This window comes from Pseudorasbora parva, chromosome 12, assembly GCF_024679245.1.
Source record: "Pseudorasbora parva isolate DD20220531a chromosome 12, ASM2467924v1, whole genome shotgun sequence".
Classification (NCBI taxonomy): Eukaryota; Metazoa; Chordata; class Actinopteri; order Cypriniformes; family Gobionidae; genus Pseudorasbora; species Pseudorasbora parva.
This window is the reverse complement of record NC_090183.1, coordinates 46,542,371-46,561,791: the sequence shown is the minus strand read 5'-3', so window position 1 is coordinate 46,561,791 and position 19,421 is coordinate 46,542,371. Positions and strand designations below refer to the sequence as shown.

Genomic DNA, 19,421 nt, shown 5'->3' with positions numbered 1-19,421 from the left:
GGCACGTGACTTCAAGAACAACAGCTCAACACACTATATTTAACCCAAGCTTGTCTCTCTCTCTCTCTCTCTCTCTCTCTCTCTCTCTCTCTCTCTCTCTCTCTCTCTCTCTCTCTCTCTCTCTCTCTCTCTCTCTCTCTCTCTCTCTCTCTCTTGATGCACATGGCTGCCTCAATTAAAAAGGGGTTGCTATGGAAACCCCAAAAGCCTTGGCTGAGGGTCCGTCGCACATTATCAAGAGAATTTTGGTCTCTTGCAAACATACAGACACACACATACACACACACACACACACACACACACACACACACACACACACACACACACAAACACATACACATACACATACACATACACATACACATACACATACACATACACACACACACATACACACACACACACACACACACACACACACACACACACAAACAAACACATACACACACACACACACACACACACACAAACAAACACATACACATACACACACACACACACACACACACACACGAGTCTCTGCTTGAGGGATTTTCTAATAACATTAATCTGCACTAATGTTTCCTTGACTCATTACACACACACACACACACGATCCTCTGACGTGATGCCATTGAGTTCTTTATTGACTGACTAGAGATGAGGATCTCCTGCCCAGACAGATTGTCTTCCTCCGGTGGTTTTCCTCAGAAAAGCTGCTCCGGGTTTTCTCCTCGGCCAGAGTCTCCAGCTCCAGATGTCCATTAGGAGCGAGAGATGGCGCTTTTGGATCTGGAGGAAAAGAAATGGCAGTCAGACAAAGCCAAGAGCAAATCTCAGGCCATCAACACACACTAACACCCGTTCATGAGTCCCTGCTGCACTGCAAAAAATGCTCTTCTTACTCAGTATTTTTGTCTTGTTTCGAGTCTAAATATCTAACAAATCTTACATTAAGAAGTATTTACTAGACCAACAAAAGTAATTGTCTTGTTTTGGGGAAAAATAACTCAAATGAAGAGAGTTTTTGCTTAAAATAAGATAAATAATCTGCCAATGGGGTGAGAAAAATAATCTTAATTCAAACAGAAAACAAGATTATTTTTCTCACCCCATTGGCAGATTATTTATCTTATTTTAAGCAAAAACTCTCTTCATTTGAGTTATTTTTCCCCAAAACAAGACAATTACTTTTGCTTGTCTAGTAAATACTTCTTAATGTAAGAATTATTAGATATTTAAGAAGAGCATTTTTTGCAGTGTGAGGTTCTTGCCCATTTACAGCCTCAGAATCTGGAGGAATTTCAGTGCATCAAAAGTGCCAAACAATCCCACGGGATCAACCCATAACCGAGTAGACTCATGTGAGGTTTCCTGGAGACAAAAATGTTTCCTGAAAACACCAAACTGCAATCGGATCGGCTTCACATCACTTCCAGCAATCAGTGTGCAGAGGTTTATAGAAGGTTTATCACCATTGCATAACTACTAAGTCAAGAAAGAGACAGAGCTCGGTCTATTCCACTTGTTGTACCGTATTATTGAGCCCTATCAGACTCCTGGAGGAATGAGACGCCAGACGAGACGCGATTGTTTTCAGCTCGCAAAAAAATGCTCTTCTTACTCAGTAATTTTGTCTTGTTTCTTTCAAGTCAAAAATATCTAACAATTCTTAAATCAAGATTAATTTACTAGTAAAACGACATAAGATATTTTTCCTTGTTTTCTTAAAATAAAACAGGCTAAATGATCTGCCAATGGGGTGAGAAAGATAATCTTATTTCTTGTTTCCGATTGGCAGATCATTTTGCCTGTTTTAAGCAAAAACTCTCTTCATTTTGATATTTTTCCCCAGAAAAAAAAAATATATATCTTATGTCGTTTTACTGATCTAGTAAATGCATCTTGGTTTAAGAATATTTAGATATTTGGACTGGAAACAAGACAGAATGACTGAGTAAGAAGAGCATTTTTGCAGTGTGATGCACACGTGTCTAAACTCCTCCATAAATAGCGAAGCCGCCGTGATGCGAACCGAACTGGCTTTCAAAGGGAATGGGAGATTATATTTTCCTCCAGTTAGCTGATTGGTTTAATATTGAGCTTGATCATACCGGAGAACGTGAGCGAGTCTTTGTGCTGTTGGCTTCCATGAGAGGAAGACGCCTCTTCATCATTCTCAGAGTACGAGTAATTATCATTGTCCTGAAAGACAGACAGAGTTAAGACCTTCATTATCAAGATTTAATAACCCAGAGTCAGCAATGCCAGTCTATAGTCGGTTCTGAAGCACCAACGCTCAGACACACAACACTGACACTCACACTCTTTCACAATCATGCGCATACTCACTAACTCTAACACACACACACACACACACGCACGCACATGTCGCACGCGCACACACACACACACACACACACACAAACAGACACACACACACACACACACACACACACACACACACACACACACACACTGGCCCTAAACCTACCCATCACAGGAAACATTCTGCTTTTTTACTTTCTCATAAAAACTCCTCCTGTGTGATTTATAAGATGTTTTCCTCATGAGGACCTAAAAATGTCCTCACAAGGACAAGGATTTCGGATATTGCCATCTTTGTGGGGACATTTTGTCCCCATAACATAGCGTTTAACAGGCCACACACACACACACACACACACACACACACACACACACAGTATAGACTACCTTCCAACCAACAGGTTTAATTTCTGTCAGGATCAAACTTTTTACAACAAGGTCTCAAATACTCAATACATTTATTAACATGAACTAACAATAAGTAATATATTCTGATTCAATACTGTTCAGAATGTGCAGTTCAATGAATCAAACTGAATCAGAGAGTCTAATCAGCAAAGCTTTGAACTGAATCAGAGAGTCAAATCAGCGAAGCTTCGAACTGAATCAGAGAGTCAAATCAGTGAAGCTTCAAACTGAATCAGAGAGTCAAATCAGCGAAGCTTCGAACTGAATCAGAGAGTCAAATCAGTGAAGCTCTGAACTGAATCAGAGAGTCAAATCAGTGAAGTTTTGAACCAAATCAGAGAGTAAGATCAGCGAAGTTTTGAACTGAATCAGAGAGTCAAATCAGCGAAGTTTTGAACTGAATCAGAGAGTCCAATCAGTGAAGCTCTGAACTGAATCAGAGAGTCAAATCAGTGAAGTTTTTGAACTGAATCAGAGAGTCAAATCAGTAAAGCACCGAACAGGTTGAAAGACTTACCTCAGCCTGAAAGCCCTCCACCAGAATGGCCACCAGCAGGTTGAACAGCACGTAGTTTCCAAACGTCATCAGAGTCACGAAATATAGAGCGGCGAAAGGAGATGTGGAGGCCATGCCGTTATACAGGACCACGTTCCAGTCCTCCTGGGTTAGGATCTACACACACGCACACACACGTGAGTGAGTGTGAGTGTGTGTGTGTGTGTGTGTGTGTGTGTGTGTGTGTGTGTGTGTGTGTGTGTGTGTGTGTGTGTGTGTGTGTGTGTGTGTGTGTGTGTGTGTGTGTGTGTGTGTGTGTGTGTGATGGGTAGGTTTAGGGGCAGGGGCAGTGTAAGGGGATAGAAAATACGGTTTGTACAGTATAAAAACCATTACGCCTATGGAGAGTCCCTGTAAACCACATAGACCAACATGTGTGTGTGTGTGTGTGTGTGTTCTCTCTCTACCTGAAACACAGTAACGATCGCCCACAGCAGAGAGTCAAAGTTCTTCCTGTCTGGGACCGTGTCTCCAGTGTCTTTCTTCAGACTGAACTTACAGCCGAATATATGCATCCCCAGAATACTGCACACACACACACACACACACACACACACACACACACACACACACACACACACACACACACACACACACACACACACACACACAGAGAGAGAGAGAGAGAGAGAGAGAGAGAGATTTCAGGATAGTCCCCATAAACGTGAAGTTTTTCCTCAGTCTTGTTTTCCAACACAAATATCGAATCATTTTTAAATCAACGCACATTTAGTGGAGAAATAAAAATGTCCAGACAGTCTGTTTTCTGTTTAAAACAACAACAAAAACTGCCAAATGGTCAGAAAAATAAACTTAAAAAGAAGATTATTTTTCAGAAAATAGACTTAATATCTTCATGACACTACAAAAATTGCATTATATTCCTGTCACGTAATATTGTCAATCCTCCAACATGTGAGTCTTTACTGCTAAGCTTATAAAACTATTTTTGTCTTGTTTCCGGTCCAAATATCTAAATATTCTTTAATCAAGATTTAAGAACTAGATAAGTGAAATTACATATTTTTTCCTGTTTTCTATGGAAAAATATATAAAAAGAAATGAGGTTTTGCTTAAAACAGGCAAAATGATCTGCCAATGGGGTGAGAAAAATAATCAGATTTCTGACTGGGATGGAAACAAGATTATTTCTCTCACCCCATTGGCAGATCATTTTGCCTGTTTTAAGCACAAACTCACTTCATTTAGATTTGATTTTTAAGAAAACAAGACAAAATATCTCATATCACTTTACTGATCTAGTAAATGCATCTTGATTTAAGAATTGTTAGATATTGAGACTGGAAACGAGACAACATGACTGAGGAAGAAGAGCAGTTTTTATTGTAATGCCTGATTGTAGTGAATGAAGTCAGCAAACACTCATTTACTATGATATTATTGCATCAATTTAATCAAAGTATTGTGTTTACATTGGGTAAAGTTTATGCGATGTTGCGTATGTAAATGAAGTCTGATGAAACACACACACACACACACACCTGAAGATGAAGATAAATAGCATTAGTAGCATACAGAACGTGGCCACATTATCCATGGTTTTCATTAAAACCACCAGCTGTCTGCGCAGAGCCGGCATGAAGCGGACCAGCTTCAAAACCCGCAGCAACCGGAACGTCCGGAGCACCGACAGGCCGCCATCCGACTGACCAGCGATCTCACACACACTGCACACACACACACACACACACAGAGAGAGAGAGAGAGAGAGAGAGAGAGAGAGAGAGAGAGAGAGAGAGAGAGAGAGAGAGAGAGAGAGAGGCAGATCGAAGTGATTGTGATGCTTCAAGCACTTCTATTCTTCTGTACAAACATTAATAAAGACTATTATTTTTGCTTGTTGATGCAGTCAGTAATTTAAAAAGAAGAAGAAAGTAATACTTTAATTCAGCAAGGAAACATTACATTGACCAAAAGTGACAGCAAAGACATTTATAATGTCTATTCCTATTTCAGATAAATGCTATTTTTTCTATTTTTTATGCATCAAAGAATCCTGAAATAAATAAATATATGTTTCCACAGAAATATGAACTGTTTTGAACATATAATAAACGTAAATGTACACTGCAAAAAATGCTCTTCTTCCTCGGTCATGTTGTCTTGTTTCCAGTCTTAATATCTAAATATTCTTAAATCAAGATGCATTTACTAGATCAGTAAAACGACATGAGATATTTGTTCTTGTTTTGTTGAGAATAAAATCCAAATGAAGAGAGTTTTAGCTTAAAACAGGCGAAATGATCTGCCAATGGGGTGAGAAAAATAATCTTATATCAAGAAAAGAAACAAGAAAAAAATACTAAATAAGAAGAGCATTTTTTGCAACTTTTAAACTTGTACACACAGTTTAAGATGCGGAGGCCGTGACGCTTCTCTGCTCATTACCTGATGATGACGATGACTCCATCAAACATGTTATAGGGGTTGCGAAGGTAATTAAAGCTTCCGGACGCCGTGAGCTTGAGGATCATCTCCAGAGCAAACATACTGGTGAAAACGATGTTAGAAATCTCCAGGACATTAGTGAGCTCCTCTGGCTGGACACACACACACACACACACACACACACACATACAGAGAGAGAATGAGAACATGAAACACACCATTAACTACAATAATGAACGGAATAAATAAAAAGACAGAGAGATTCTCATCCACTGAAAGAACAGCGGCAGTGCATCAAGCAGGTTTGTGTGAGTTAGTTCTGGGCTTTAGCTAACATCATTAAACATTCACTATATCACCAAAAGTGTTGTGCCGCCTCTACACACACATGATCTCCCCATTGTTAACCCGTGGGGTTTAATCTGGAGTCGGCCCACCCTCTCTAACAGCTCCAGCTCTTCTGGGAAGGCTTTCCTCAAGGTTTAGGAGTGTGTTTATGGGGATTTTTGCCCATTCTTCTAGAAGCTCATTTGTGAGGTCAGGCACTGATGTTGGACGAGAAGGCCTGGCTCTCAGTCTCCGCTCTAATTCATCCCAAAGCTGTTCTATCGGGTTGAGCTCAGGACTCTGTGCAGGCCAGTCCAGTTCCTCCACACCAAACTCCTCATCCATGTCTTTATGGAGCGACGCTTTGTGCACTGGAGCGCAGTCATGCTGGGACAGGAAGGGCCCGTCCACAAACTGAGCCCACAAAGTCAGGAGCATGAAATTGTCCAAAATGTCTTGGTGAAGCATTAAGAGTTCCTTTCACTGGAACTAAGGGGCCAACCCCTGAAAAACAACCCCACCCCATAATCCCTCCTCCACCAAACTTTACACTTGGCACAATGCAGTCAGATGAGTCCCGTTCTCCTGGTGACCGCCAAACCATGTTTGTTATGATAGCTATCAAAATCCAGTGTTGGGAAAAAAAAAAAAACAGTTTGTACTGTGCTAATTAATTGAGATTTCTTACAGCTCTTACAGGTTGTTGGCCTTGTTTGTTTCGTTGCTTCTATTGCTCTCCCCTTTTTTGTAAATCGCTTTGGATAAAAGCGTCTGCTAAATGATTAAATGTAAATGCAAACCCAGACTCGTCCATGTGATTGTCAGACTGAAGCGTGATTGGTCGCTCAGAGAACACGTCTCGCTGCTCTAGAGTCCAGTGGCGGCTGCTTTACTCCACTGCATCCCACGCTTTGCATTGCTCTTGGTGATGTAAGGCTTGGATGAGCTGCTCGGCCATGGAAACCCATTCCATGAAGCTCTCTCCGCTGTTCTTGAGCTCATCTGAAGGCCACAGAAGTCTGGAGGTCTGGAGCTGTTGACTCTGCAGAAAGTTGGAGACTTCTGCGCACTGTGACCCTCAGCATGCGCTGACCCCGCTCTGGGATTGAACACGTCGTGGCTGAGTTGCTGTTGTTCCCAATGGCTTCCGCTTTGTTCTAATCCCACTAACAGTTGAGCGTGGAATATTTAGTAGTGAGGAAATGTCAGGAATGGCCTTATTGCACAGGTGTCAGCCTATCACGGCCCCACGCTTGAGTTCACTGAGCTCCTGAGAGCGACCCATTCTTTCACTAATGTGTGTAGAAGCGTCTGCAGGCCGAGAGCTGGAGTTATACACCTGTGGCCACCTGAACAGATCTAACACCTGAACTCATCCCAATACCTTTGGCAATATATCGTATATAAACAGCAGTGTGTGTGTGTGTGTGACCTGCTCGTGGTGCTCTATGCCCATGCTGATGGTGTTGATGAAGATGGCCACCATGATTCCTCTGTTGAAGTATTTGCTCTCCACGATGCCCCAAAGTTTGCCTCTCGTCTTCATCCATAGTTCTCGGCTTTGACACGCCCCCTTCTCCCTCGCACACCTTTCTGTCTCCTCCTCTGTCTCCTGATTGGCTGCTGATGCGACAGGTGTGGCTCCATCTGCGGTGCAGAGAGAGAAGTGCTCAGTGGCCCGTTACACTGCAAAAAAGGCTTTTCTTACTTACTATTTTTGCCTTATTTCTAGTAAAAATGTCAAAAAAATATTTTTTTAATATATAAAAGTTTTTGCTTAATACAAGAAAAATAATCTTGTTTTCTGTTTGAATTAAGATTATTTTTCTCACCCCATTGGCAGATTATTTATCTTATTTTAAGCAAAAACTCTCTTAATTTTGAGTTATTTTCCCCAAAACAAGACAATTACTTTTGCTTGTCTAGTAAATGTTTCTTGTTTTAAGAATTTTTAGATGTTTGGACTCGAAACAAGACAAAAATACTAAGTAAGAAAAGCATTTTTTGCAGTGAACAGTATAAAAGTTTGAGATTAGTTTGAGCAAACTCTGTTCTTTTGGGCTCAAGGAGGTGGACTGGTTTTTATCAGTGTTCATCACCATGGTAACTGACACTACACGGCTAACCTGAGCCGGTTTTATTCAGGGTTAGAGATCGCAAACCTAAACTGGACCAATCAGCTGCAAGTAAATATGCAGTAAAGCCACACCCCCTGTATCTCTCGTTCCAAATTAAAACAATTTATGGTAAAAAAAAAAAAACTTCTTTGTGAACTTATAATTATTAGGCATATTTCTTTGAGTCACGTCATGCATTGATATAGTCAGATATTCTTTCATATGCTTCTCAAACTAAAGTGTTCATTCCTGCTTTGTAAACGCATTTGATTTCATGATCATTTCCCAAACGATCTCTCAATCTTCAGAAGAGAAGTGAATCAATCGGACGCTGTGTTTGGCTGTTTGCCGCACGTGTCACACTTAAAGGCCCTTCAGAATTGATCGCTAACTCTGGATTAAACCTGAGTTGATGGAGAACGTTTATACCAAGCTTTGAGAAACGGTTGAACTTGATCTAAACCAGGTTGGATTTATCTGGATTTGTCAACTCTAACCCTACTCTGAAACTCAGAGTTTGTTCAACTAGCTTCATAAAACAGGCCTCTGGTCCTTGTCGAGTATTTTTTGTGTAACCTGCTGTTTGGTGAGTGTTAGGTTAGTTAAGGTTTGGTTAAGTAAGTTAAGGTTAGGTTAAGTTAAGTTAAGGTTAAGTAGGCTAAGGTTAGGTTAAGGTTAAGTAAGTTAAGGTTAAGTAGGCTAAGGTTAGGTTAAGGTTAAGTAGGTTAAGGTTAAGTAAGTTAAGGTTAAGTAGGTTAAGTAGGTTAATGTTAAGTAGGTTAAGGTTAAGTAAGTTAAGGTTAAGTAGGTTAATGTTAGGTTAAGGTTAAGTAAGTTAAGGAGGTTAATGTTAGGTTAAGGTTAAGTAAGTTACGGTTAAGTAGGTTAATGTTAAGTAAGTTAAGGTTAAGTAGGTTAAGCAGGTTAATGTTAAGTAGGTTAAGGTTAGGTTAAGGTTAAGTAAGTTAAGGTTAAGTAGGTTAAGGTTAAGTAAGTTAAGGTTAAGTAGGTTAAGGTTAGGTTAAGGTTAAGTAAGTTAAGGTTAAGTAGGTTAAGCAGGTTAATGTTAAGTAGGTAAAGGTTAGGTTAAGTAAGTTAAGGTTAAGTAGGTTAAGTAGGTTAATGTTAAGTAAGTTAAGGTTAAGTAGGTTAATGTTAAGTAGGTTAAGTAGGTTAATGTTAAGTAGGTTAAGTAGGTTAATGTTAAGTAGGTTAATGTTAAGTAGGTTAAGTAGGTTAATGTTAAGTAGGTTAAGGTTAAGTAGGTTAAGTAAGTTAAGGTTAAGTAGGTTAAGTAGGTTAATGTTAAGTAGGTTAAGTAGGTTAATGTTAAGTAGGTTAATGTTAAGTAGGTTAAGTAGGTTAATGTTAAGCAGGTTAAGTAGGTTAAGTAGGTTAATGTTAAGTAGGTTAATGTTAAGTAGGTTAATGTTAAGTAGGTTAAGTAAGTTAAGGTTAAGTAGGTTAAGGTTAAGTAGGTTAAGTAAGTTAAGGTTAAGTAGGTTAAGTAGGTTAATGTTAAGTAGGTTAAGTAGGTTAATGTTAAGTAGGTTAAGTAAGTTAAGGTTAAGTAGGTTAAGTAGGTTAATGTTAAGTAGGTTAATGTTAAGTAGGTTAAGTAGGTTAAGTAGGTTAATGTTAAGTAGGTTAAGTAGGTTAAGTAGGTTAATGTTAAGTAGGTTAATGTTAAGTAGGTTAAGGTTAAGTAGGTTAAGTAAGTTAAGGTTAAGTAGGTTAATGTTAAGTAGGTTAAGTAAGTTAAGGTTAAGTAGGTTAAGTAGGTTAATGTTAAGTAGGTTAATGTTAAGTAGGTTAAGTAGGTTAATGTTAAGTAGGTTAATGTTAAGTAGGTTAAGTAGGTTAATGTTAAGTAGGTTAAGTAGGTTAAGTAGGTTAATGTTAAGTAGGTTAAGTAGGTTAATGTTAAGTAGGTTAAGGTTAAGTAGGTTAAGTAAGTTAATGTTAAGTAGGTTAATGTTAAGTAGGTTAAGGTTAAGTAGGTTAAGTAAGTTAAGGTTAAGTAGGTTAATGTTAAGTAGGTTAATGTTAAGTAGGTTAAGTAGGTTAAAGTTAAGTAGGTTAAGTAGGTTAATGTTAAGTAGGTTAAGGTTAAGTAGGTTAAGTAGGTTAATGTTAAGTAGGTTAAGGTTAAGTAGGTTAAGTAAGTTAATGTTAAGTAGGTTAAGGTTAAGTAGGTTAAGTAGGTTAATGTTAAGTAGGTTAAGGTTAAGTAGGTTAAGTAGGTTAATGTTAAGTAGGTTAAGGTTAAGTAGGTTAAGTAGGTTAATGTTAAGTAGGTTAAGGTTAAGTAGGTTAAGTAAGTTAATGTTAAGTACGTTTACGTTAAGTAGGTTAATGTTAAGTAGGTTAAGGTTAGGTTAAGGTTAAGTAAGTTAAGGTTAAGTAGGTTAATGTTAAGTAGGTTAAGGTTAGGTTAAGGTCTCAGAGATGCATGCATCCTTATGAACCCTCCATCATGTGACCGCTCCACCTGTCTCCTTCTCACCTGTTTTCCCTCGGCTGGTGTGTGTGTTCTCCTGCCTCTGCTCTGGTGTTCCGCGGCCGAGCGCTCTGAGGAAAGCGGCGCTGTGTCTGCGAGCCTTGCGGAGGCAGTGGCAGATGAGCTGGAAGAGCTCCTCATAGCAGTCTCCAGGCTCCGCCAGCGAGCCGGAGGACACAGAGCGCGCTCGCTGCTCCTGCATCAGCTCATGCTCACGCTTTTTGGTCTCCGAAAACTGAGTCGCTATGACGACCAAACACAGGTTTATCATGAAGAAAGAGCCCACCTGTGAAGTCACGATTCAAAGAGAGAACCACAGTGAAAACACACACCTGTCTCACTGCACACACACCTGTCTAACTGCAAACACACACCTGTCTCACTGCACACACACCTGTCTAACTGCAAACACACACCTGTCTCACTGCACACACACCTGTCTAACTGCAAACACACACCTGTCTCACTGCAAACACACACACACACCTGTCTCACTGCAAACACACACCTGTCTCACTGCACACACACACACCTGTCTCACTGCAAACACACACCTGTCTCACTGCACACACACACATGTCTCACTGCACACACACACCTGTCTCACTGCACACACACACACACACACCTATCTCACTGCACACACACCTGTCTCACTGCACACACACAACTGTCTCACTGCAAACATACACACACACCTGTCTCACTGCACACATACCTGTTTCACTACACACACACACCTGTCTCACTGCAAATACACACATACACCTATCTCACTGCAAACACACACACCTGTCTCACTGCAAACACACACCTGTCTCACTGTACACACACCTGTTTCACTGCAAACACACACACCTGTCTCACTGCAAACACACACACCTGCCTCACTGCACACACACACCTGTCTCACTGCAAACACACACCTGTCTCACTGCACACACACACACACACACCTGTCTCACTGCAGACACATACACCTGTCTCACTGCACACACACCTGTCTCACTGCAAACACACACACACAAACACACCTGTCTCACTGCACACAGACCTGTCTCACTGCACACAAACACACACCTGTCTCACTGCAAACACACACCTGTCTCACTGCACGCACACACACACACCTGTCTCACTGCACACAGGCCTGTCTCACTGCACACAAACACACACCTGTCTCACTGCAAACACACACCTGTCTCACTGCATGCACACACACACACACACACCTGTCTCACTGCAAACACACACACACCTGTCTCATTGCAAACGAGTGTGATGGATAGGTTTAGGGGCTGTGTGTGTGTGTGTGTGTGTGTGTGTAGGGTGTGTGTGTGTGTGTGTGTGTGTGTGTGTGTGTGTGTGTGTGTGTGTGTGTGTGTGTGTGTGTGTGTGTGTGTGTGTGTGTGTGTGTGTGTGTGTGTGTGTGTGTGTGTGTGTGTGTACTTACTATAATCAGCAGAATAAAATAGATGAAGTTGTAGAATGAGTGAGCATCCATGACATAATACATGATTTCCACCCAGCCCTCCAGAGTGATGACCTACACACACACACACACACACACACACACCATCATTAGCAGAAAAACACTTCACGGATTTCTCTTACAATATTAATTCAAACAGAAAACAAGATTATTTCTCTCACCCCATTGGCAGATTATTTATCTTATTTTAAGCAAAAACTCTCTTCATTTGAGTTATTTTCCCCAAAACAAGACAATTACTTTTGCTTGTCTAGTAAATGTTTCCTAATGTCATAATTTTTAGATATTTAGACTAGAAATAAGACAAAAATACTGAGTAAGAAGAGCATTTCTTGCAGTGCACGCACCTGGAAAATGACGATCCAGGCGTATCCGATGTTGTCGAAGTTGATGGCTCCTTTGTGTGGGTTAGTGTGCCCCGTGTGGCAGCGAGTGTAATAGCGGTTCCAGTTCACACACAGCCCGGGCTCGAAGCCGCTGGCATTGATAAAGGGCTCGGTCCCCTGGTGCAGGAGGTCCTCCACATCCAGACAGCACCGATGACCCGCCAGCCGCCGCGCCGGCACATCAGCGCACGACATGATGCCGTTATCCTGAGGCAGAGAGCAGATGAAGGGCCGCTTGTCCTCCTCATCCACAGAGAAGAACGGAGCGGGGAGAGACACACCTGCAGGACTGAGAGAGAGCCGAGGGTCACACACCTGTCTCACTGCACACACACACACACACACACACACACCTGCAGGACTGAGAGAGAGCCGAGGGTCACACACCTGTCTCACTGCACACACACACACACACACCTGCAGGGCTGAGAGAGAGCCGATGGTCACACACCTGTCTCACTGCACACACACATACACACACCTGCAGGGCTGAGAGAGAGCCGAGGGTCACACACCTGTCTCACTGGACACACACACACACACACACACACACACACACACACACACCTGCAGGGCTGAGAGAACCGATGGTCACACACCTGTCTCACTGCATACACACACACACACACACACACACACACCTGCAGGGCTGAGAGAGAGCAGAGGGTCACACACCTGTCTCACTGCACACACACACACACCTGCATGGCTGAGAGAGAGCCGATGGTCACACATATCTCACTACACACACACACACCTGCAGGGCTGAGATAACTGATGGTCACACACCTGTCTCACTGCACACACACACACACACACACACACACACACCTGCAGGGCTAAGAGAGAGCTGATGGTCACACATATCTCACTACACACACACACACACACACAGATGGTTTAACAGAGCCGAGGGGGGTCAAAGGTTTTTATCAGCGCTCCGTCTCTATGATCACAAAGGTGCCATTGAGATGCTTTTAATAACCTGGAGAGCACATCGCTGCAAACACAGATCAAACACTCAAAGCAAATGAAATGATATTTCAGAAGATTACAGAGGACAAACCTCATGAAAGAGAAGCGGAGCGCTCATTCATCTGCGGTTACCCGTCAGACGCTCCACAGCGTGTCAACAAAACACAGCGGTAAAGTTCAGTGTCGGAGCGATGATGCGGAAAACTCAGCTCTGATCTCAGGATATAAATTACACTTTACTATAGACGGTTTCAACGGCCACAACCTAAACAAGCGTTACTGCGCGCTTTTGTGGCTTCCGGAAGACCACAAAATTAGTGTTTTTGTCTTGTTTCGAGTCCAAACATCTAAAAATTCTCAAAACAAGAAGTATTTACTGGACAAGTAAAAGTAATTTGGGAAAACTAACTCCAAATGAAGAGAGTTTTTGCTTAAAATAAGATAAATAATCTGCCAATGGGGTGAGAAAAATAATCTTAATTCAAACAGAAAACAAGATTATTTTACTTATTTTAATCAAACTCTCTTAATTTTGAGTTATTTTTTCCCAAACAAGATAATAATTTTTACTTGTCTAGTAATTATTTATTAATGTGAGAATTATTAGATTTGTTAACTGAAAAGAAGACAAAAATACTAAGAAATGCATTTTTTGCAGTGTTTTATACTATCCACTAGCCAGACTGATAAACAAACACAGACCGGAACATCCCCCACACCATTACACCACCACCACCAGCCTGCACAGTGGGAACAAGGCATGATGGATCCATGTTCTCATTCTGTTTACGCCAAATTCTGACTCTACCATCTGAATGTCTCAACAGAAATCGAGACTCATCAGACCAGGCAACATTTCTCCAGTCTTCAACTGTCCAATTTTGGTGAGCTTGTGCAAATTGTCGCCTCTTTTTCCTATTTGTAGTGGAGATGAGTGGTCCCCGGTGGGGTCTTCTGCTGCTGTAGCCCATCCGCCTCAAGGTTGTGTGTGTTGTGGCTTCACAAATGCTTTGCTGCATACCTCGGTTGTAACGAGTGGTTATTTCAGTCAAAGTTGCTCTTCTATCAGCTTGAATCAGTCGGCCCATTCTCCTCTGACCTCGAGCATCAACAAGGCATTTTCTCCCACAGGACTGCTGCATACTGGATGCTCTTCCCTTCTCACACCATTCTTTGTAAACCCTAGAAATGGTTGTGTGTGTAAATCCCAGTAACTGAGCAGATTGTGAAATACTCAGACCGGCCCGTCTGGCACCAACAACCATGCCACGCTCAAAACGGCTTAAATCACCTTTCTTTCCCATTCTGACATTCAGTTTGGAGTTCAGGAGATTGTCTTGACCAGGACCACACCCCTAAATGCACTGAAGAACTGCCATGTGATTGGCTGATTAGATCATTGCATTAATGAGAAATTGGACAGGTGCTCCTAATAATCCTTTAGGCGAGTGTATTTCACTGCTTTACTGGATTTATGAGCAGATAAAGGCAGCCTTTAGACTCTTTCAGAACGTTAGTGTATTTATCAGATTTTCTACTCAAAGCTCTGATCTGGGTGAAGTTGTGACGAATCGGTGGTTATTAAAGCTGCTGTTCTCGAGCGTCTTGGGTTCAGTGGACTCTGGTAAAGACCGGACCGATGGGACAGAGATGTGTTAAAAATAGAGCAAAAGTAAGACAGGAGAGGGAACGTGGGAATACAAGACGTCTCAAACAAAAGAGAATCCTGCATACATCACCAGAGAGAAGGGTTTCACCTGAAGATCCAGAGATCAGGCATAACATTATGACCTAATATTGTGTTGGTCCCCCTGACCCGTCTCTGATGGACTCCTCTAGACCCCTGAAGGTGTGCTGTAGTATCTGGCACCAAGATGTTAGCAGCATATCCTTTAAGTCCTGTAAGTTGCGAGGTGGGGCCTCCATGGATCGGACTTGTTTTTTCAGCATGTCATGCCATGTGTTCCCCAGGTAAGCCAAGCACACACACACACCCGGCCATCCACGTGATGTAGAAGAACACGTGATTCCTCAGACCAGGCCACCTTCTTCCATTGCTCCGTGGTCCAGTTCTGATGCTCTGTGTATTCTGACAGCTTTCTATCAGAACCAGCATTAACTTCTGGAGCAGTTTGAGCTCCAGTAGCTCGTCTGTTTGATCGGACCCCACGGGCCAGCCTTCGCTCCCCACGGTCATCAATGAGCCTTGGCCGCCCATGACCCTGTGGCCGGTTCTCCACTGGTCCTTCCTTGGAGCACTTTTGATAGATACTGACCACTGCAGACCGGGAACAGCCCACAAGAGCTGCAGTTTTGGAGATGCTCTGACCCAGTCGTCTAGCCGTCACAATCTGGCCTAACTCGCTCAAATCCTTACGCTTGCCCATTTCTCCTGCTTCACACACATCAACTCTGAGGACTAAATGTTCACTTGCTGCCTAATATATCCCACCCACAAACAGGAGCCATCCAATCAATTCCCCACAGACACAGTCAAGCCCTGGCTACATTTGTTCTTGTTTGTGAAGCAATTTAATTAATATACAGCACAATAGACCAGCGTGACTTCACTTTAATGATGACTTAAACTAATATCATTAACTATTCTTATTGGATTTGTACCATAAAGGAAATCATCCACAATAAAATTTATTAAGAAAACAGACTTTAAAGTTCTGTAAAGAACAAAAACTCAAGGAGCTGTTCATTCTAGAAACACATCCAGCACATCTCCTCAGTTCCCATGTGTGAGACGGAAGTGTTTCTTCTGGGGAATCCGTGTTCGCTTTCCTAAGCGCTGAAACACACACCCTCCATTATCACAGCCGGCACATGTGACTTAACAAGGTCAAAGCCATAATTCTCCCAGCAGCCCCTGCTGTGCACCATCACTCATCAGAGAGAGAGAGAGAGAGAGAGAGAGAGAGAGAGAGAGAGAGAGAGAGAGAGAGAGAGAGAGGGAGAGAGAGAGGGAGAGAGAGAGAGAGAGAGAGAGAGACAGAGAGAGAGAGAGAGAGAGAGAGAGAGAGAGAGAGAGAGAGAGATGTTATGATAATGTTTAGAACAGATTAATATCATGCCTTATTCTTGCATTTAGCAGATTAGAGCTGTGAAATAATATAATAAAAATGTTAAAGTCAGCATGAAATGAAAATTGACAAATGCAAGATTTTGATTAAAATGTATGAGGTCAAAACAATTTCACAATAAAATCAACAGCATGCATTTAGAAAAAAAGATAAACATATGCTTAGTTCATTTTATTGTGAATGATTTGTTTGTTCACTTCAGTTTTTAGTCAAAACTTCATGCAGATCCTCCAGTGAAACGATGTATGGTGACATATCACTTCTCAGATGATTTATTATGATAAACCCCCTCCCTTTATTATAATTACACATAAGCCACGCCCGCATTTTTTTCTTTTGCGTTAATTGATTACACTTTAATGTACAATCCCCTAAAGGATTATTAGGAACACCATACACTCTCAGAAAAAAAGGTAGTGCTGTCACTGGGGTGGTATCCTAAGGTACAAAAGTGAAAAGGTACATCTTTGTACCTTACTCACCCCTAAATGGTACATATCAGTACATTTTTGGTTTTGTACATTAGGGTACCGCCCCAGTGACAGCAATGTACCTTCTTTCTGACAGTGCATTATTACTGTGTCTGACCCCTTTCTCCTTCAGAACTGCCTTAATTCTCGGTGGCATTGATCAACAAACTGCTGAAAGCATTCTTTAGAAATGTTGGCCCATATTGATAGGAGAGCATCTTGCAGTTGATGGAGATTTTTGGGATGCACATCCAGGGCACGAAGCTCCCGTTCCACCACATCCCAAAGATGCTCTATTGGGTTGAGATCTGGGGACTGTGGCGGCCATTTTAGTTCAGTCAACTCATTGGCATGTTCAAGAAACCAATCTGAAATGATTGGAGCTTTGTGACATGGTGCATTATCCTGCTGGAAGTAGCCATCAGAGGATGGGGACATGGTGGTCATAAAGGGATGGACATGGTCAGAAACAATGCTCAGGTAGGCCGTGGCATTTAAACGATGCCCAGTTGGCACTAAGGGGCCTAAAGTGTGCCAAGAAAACATCCCCCACACCATTACACCACCACCACCAGCCTGCACAGTGGGAACAAGGCATGATGGATCCATGTTCTCATTCTGTTTACGCCAAATTCTGACTCTACCATCTGAATGTCTCAACAGAAATCGAGACTCATCAGACCAGGCAACATTTCTCCAGTCTTCAACTGTCGGTGAGCTTGTGCAATTTGTCGCCTCTTTTCCTATTTGTAGTGGAGATGAGTGGTACCCGGTGGGGTCTTCTGCTGGTGTAGCCCATCCGCCTCAAGGTTGTGTGTGTTGTGGCTTTCACAAATGCTTTGCTGCATACCTCGGTTGTAACGAGTGGTTATTTCAGTCAAAGTTGCTCTTCTATCAGCTTGAATCCGGCCCGTCTGGCAGCGGCCCGTCTGGCACCAACAACCATGCAACGCTCAAAACGGCTTAAATCACCTTTCTTTCCCATTCTGACATTCAGTTTGGAGTTCAGGAGATTGTCTTGACCAGGACCACACCCCTAAATGCACTGAAGAACTGCCATGGGATTGGCTGATTAGATAACTGCATGAATGAGAAATTGAACAGGTGTTCCTAATAATCCTTTAGGCGAGTGTACGTCAAAATAAAGAAGAACAGATCAGTCTCTACTTCTATTCCATTACAGAGGGTTTTAAACCATTGTGTGAGAAATTAATTTCTGAATATATTTTTTTCCCAAAGAGCAATTGCTCTTTTCATATTTCACTGATTCCAGAGACACAGAAAGATGACAGTTAAACTGCATATGATAGTGATTCTCAATCATTAATAATGGCTTCAGTGAGGATCTGCAGTGCGCTCTAATGAGGGATCATCACGACAGATTCACAGAAGTCTTCAACCCCGCGAGGCTCAACAAAGAGTCTCAAACCCCAGGAGAGCCTTCAGGGATGGGAATGCCAACCAGAATAGAAACTCACATTCCATCAGAAACCAGAAAGAAGAACCAGAACACGATCAGGAGGATGAAAACCAGCACTGGTTAATTATGCTAATTTAAAGGCTTCTAATGTTGGTCTGGCATCTCCTACAACAGGTTCTCGTGCATCCAAGATTAAAAACACTTTAATTCTCGCATTATATCTGCTGTAGCATCAGCTCTTTTCTCTCAGTGTCTGAAACGCTTCCATCAGAGATTCAGTCTCTCTGTTTGAGGGTGGGGCAAAGAGACCCTGTTTAGCCAATCAAGACCAGAGCAGGATGTAACGAATCGTAGATGGGAAGGAAGGAGGCGGGAACTGGCGAACGTTTCAAAACTTTAATTCAACATAAATAAAAAAAACAAAAGTAAAACCGCGGGCAGCCCCTCACGGACGACTGCCCACATAAACATAATAAAACATAACAAAACTCAACATAAAGTCCAGGCCTGGTCCTCTCTCGTCTTCCGCAGCCCTTGCTCCTCCTTTTATGCTCCCGTCACATGGCCGCGAGACGAGACCGGTGTGCCATGCAGCTGGCACTCGTCAACACTAATCACCGGCCCGCTCTCGCGGTCCCTCGCCCCGCTGCCTGTCACACCACAGAGGACATTATGCAAATTAACAACAGTGTTTGTGTGTGGGGCAAATCAGAGGGGAAGTTCAAAACGCTTGATAGTCTCGTGATTCATGTAGACCTTGAATAGTTCCAGGAAGTGCTTTGGCGGGCAATTCAAATGGTTAGTCACAGTGACAGAACTGCGATTTTTTGTAATTAATAGTCAAAAAATGCATTGAATTTCAATAATTTTATTACACATCGACATTTATATTTAACTAATATGTAACTTTCCATACTTTGCACAAAAAAAAAAAGTAGAATAATTTTCTCTAAATCCATAACGAT

At 42.0% G+C, this 19,421-nt stretch overlaps 1 protein-coding gene across 1 annotated transcript in view; it reads right to left on the bottom strand.

Annotated features, from left to right (window-relative positions):
• Positions 1 to 19,421, bottom strand: part of LOC137093389 (voltage-dependent T-type calcium channel subunit alpha-1I-like) — a 100,816-nt gene that overhangs the window by 31,199 nt on the left and 50,196 nt on the right. The window contains 10 exon segments of the mRNA XM_067458201.1: positions 635 to 771; positions 2,094 to 2,184; positions 3,233 to 3,388; positions 3,679 to 3,796; positions 4,774 to 4,959; positions 5,681 to 5,832; positions 7,440 to 7,654; positions 10,631 to 10,910; positions 12,078 to 12,170; positions 12,464 to 12,791. Coding sequence (XP_067314302.1) covers positions 635 to 771; positions 2,094 to 2,184; positions 3,233 to 3,388; positions 3,679 to 3,796; positions 4,774 to 4,959; positions 5,681 to 5,832; positions 7,440 to 7,654; positions 10,631 to 10,910; positions 12,078 to 12,170; positions 12,464 to 12,791 — 1,756 coding nt within the window.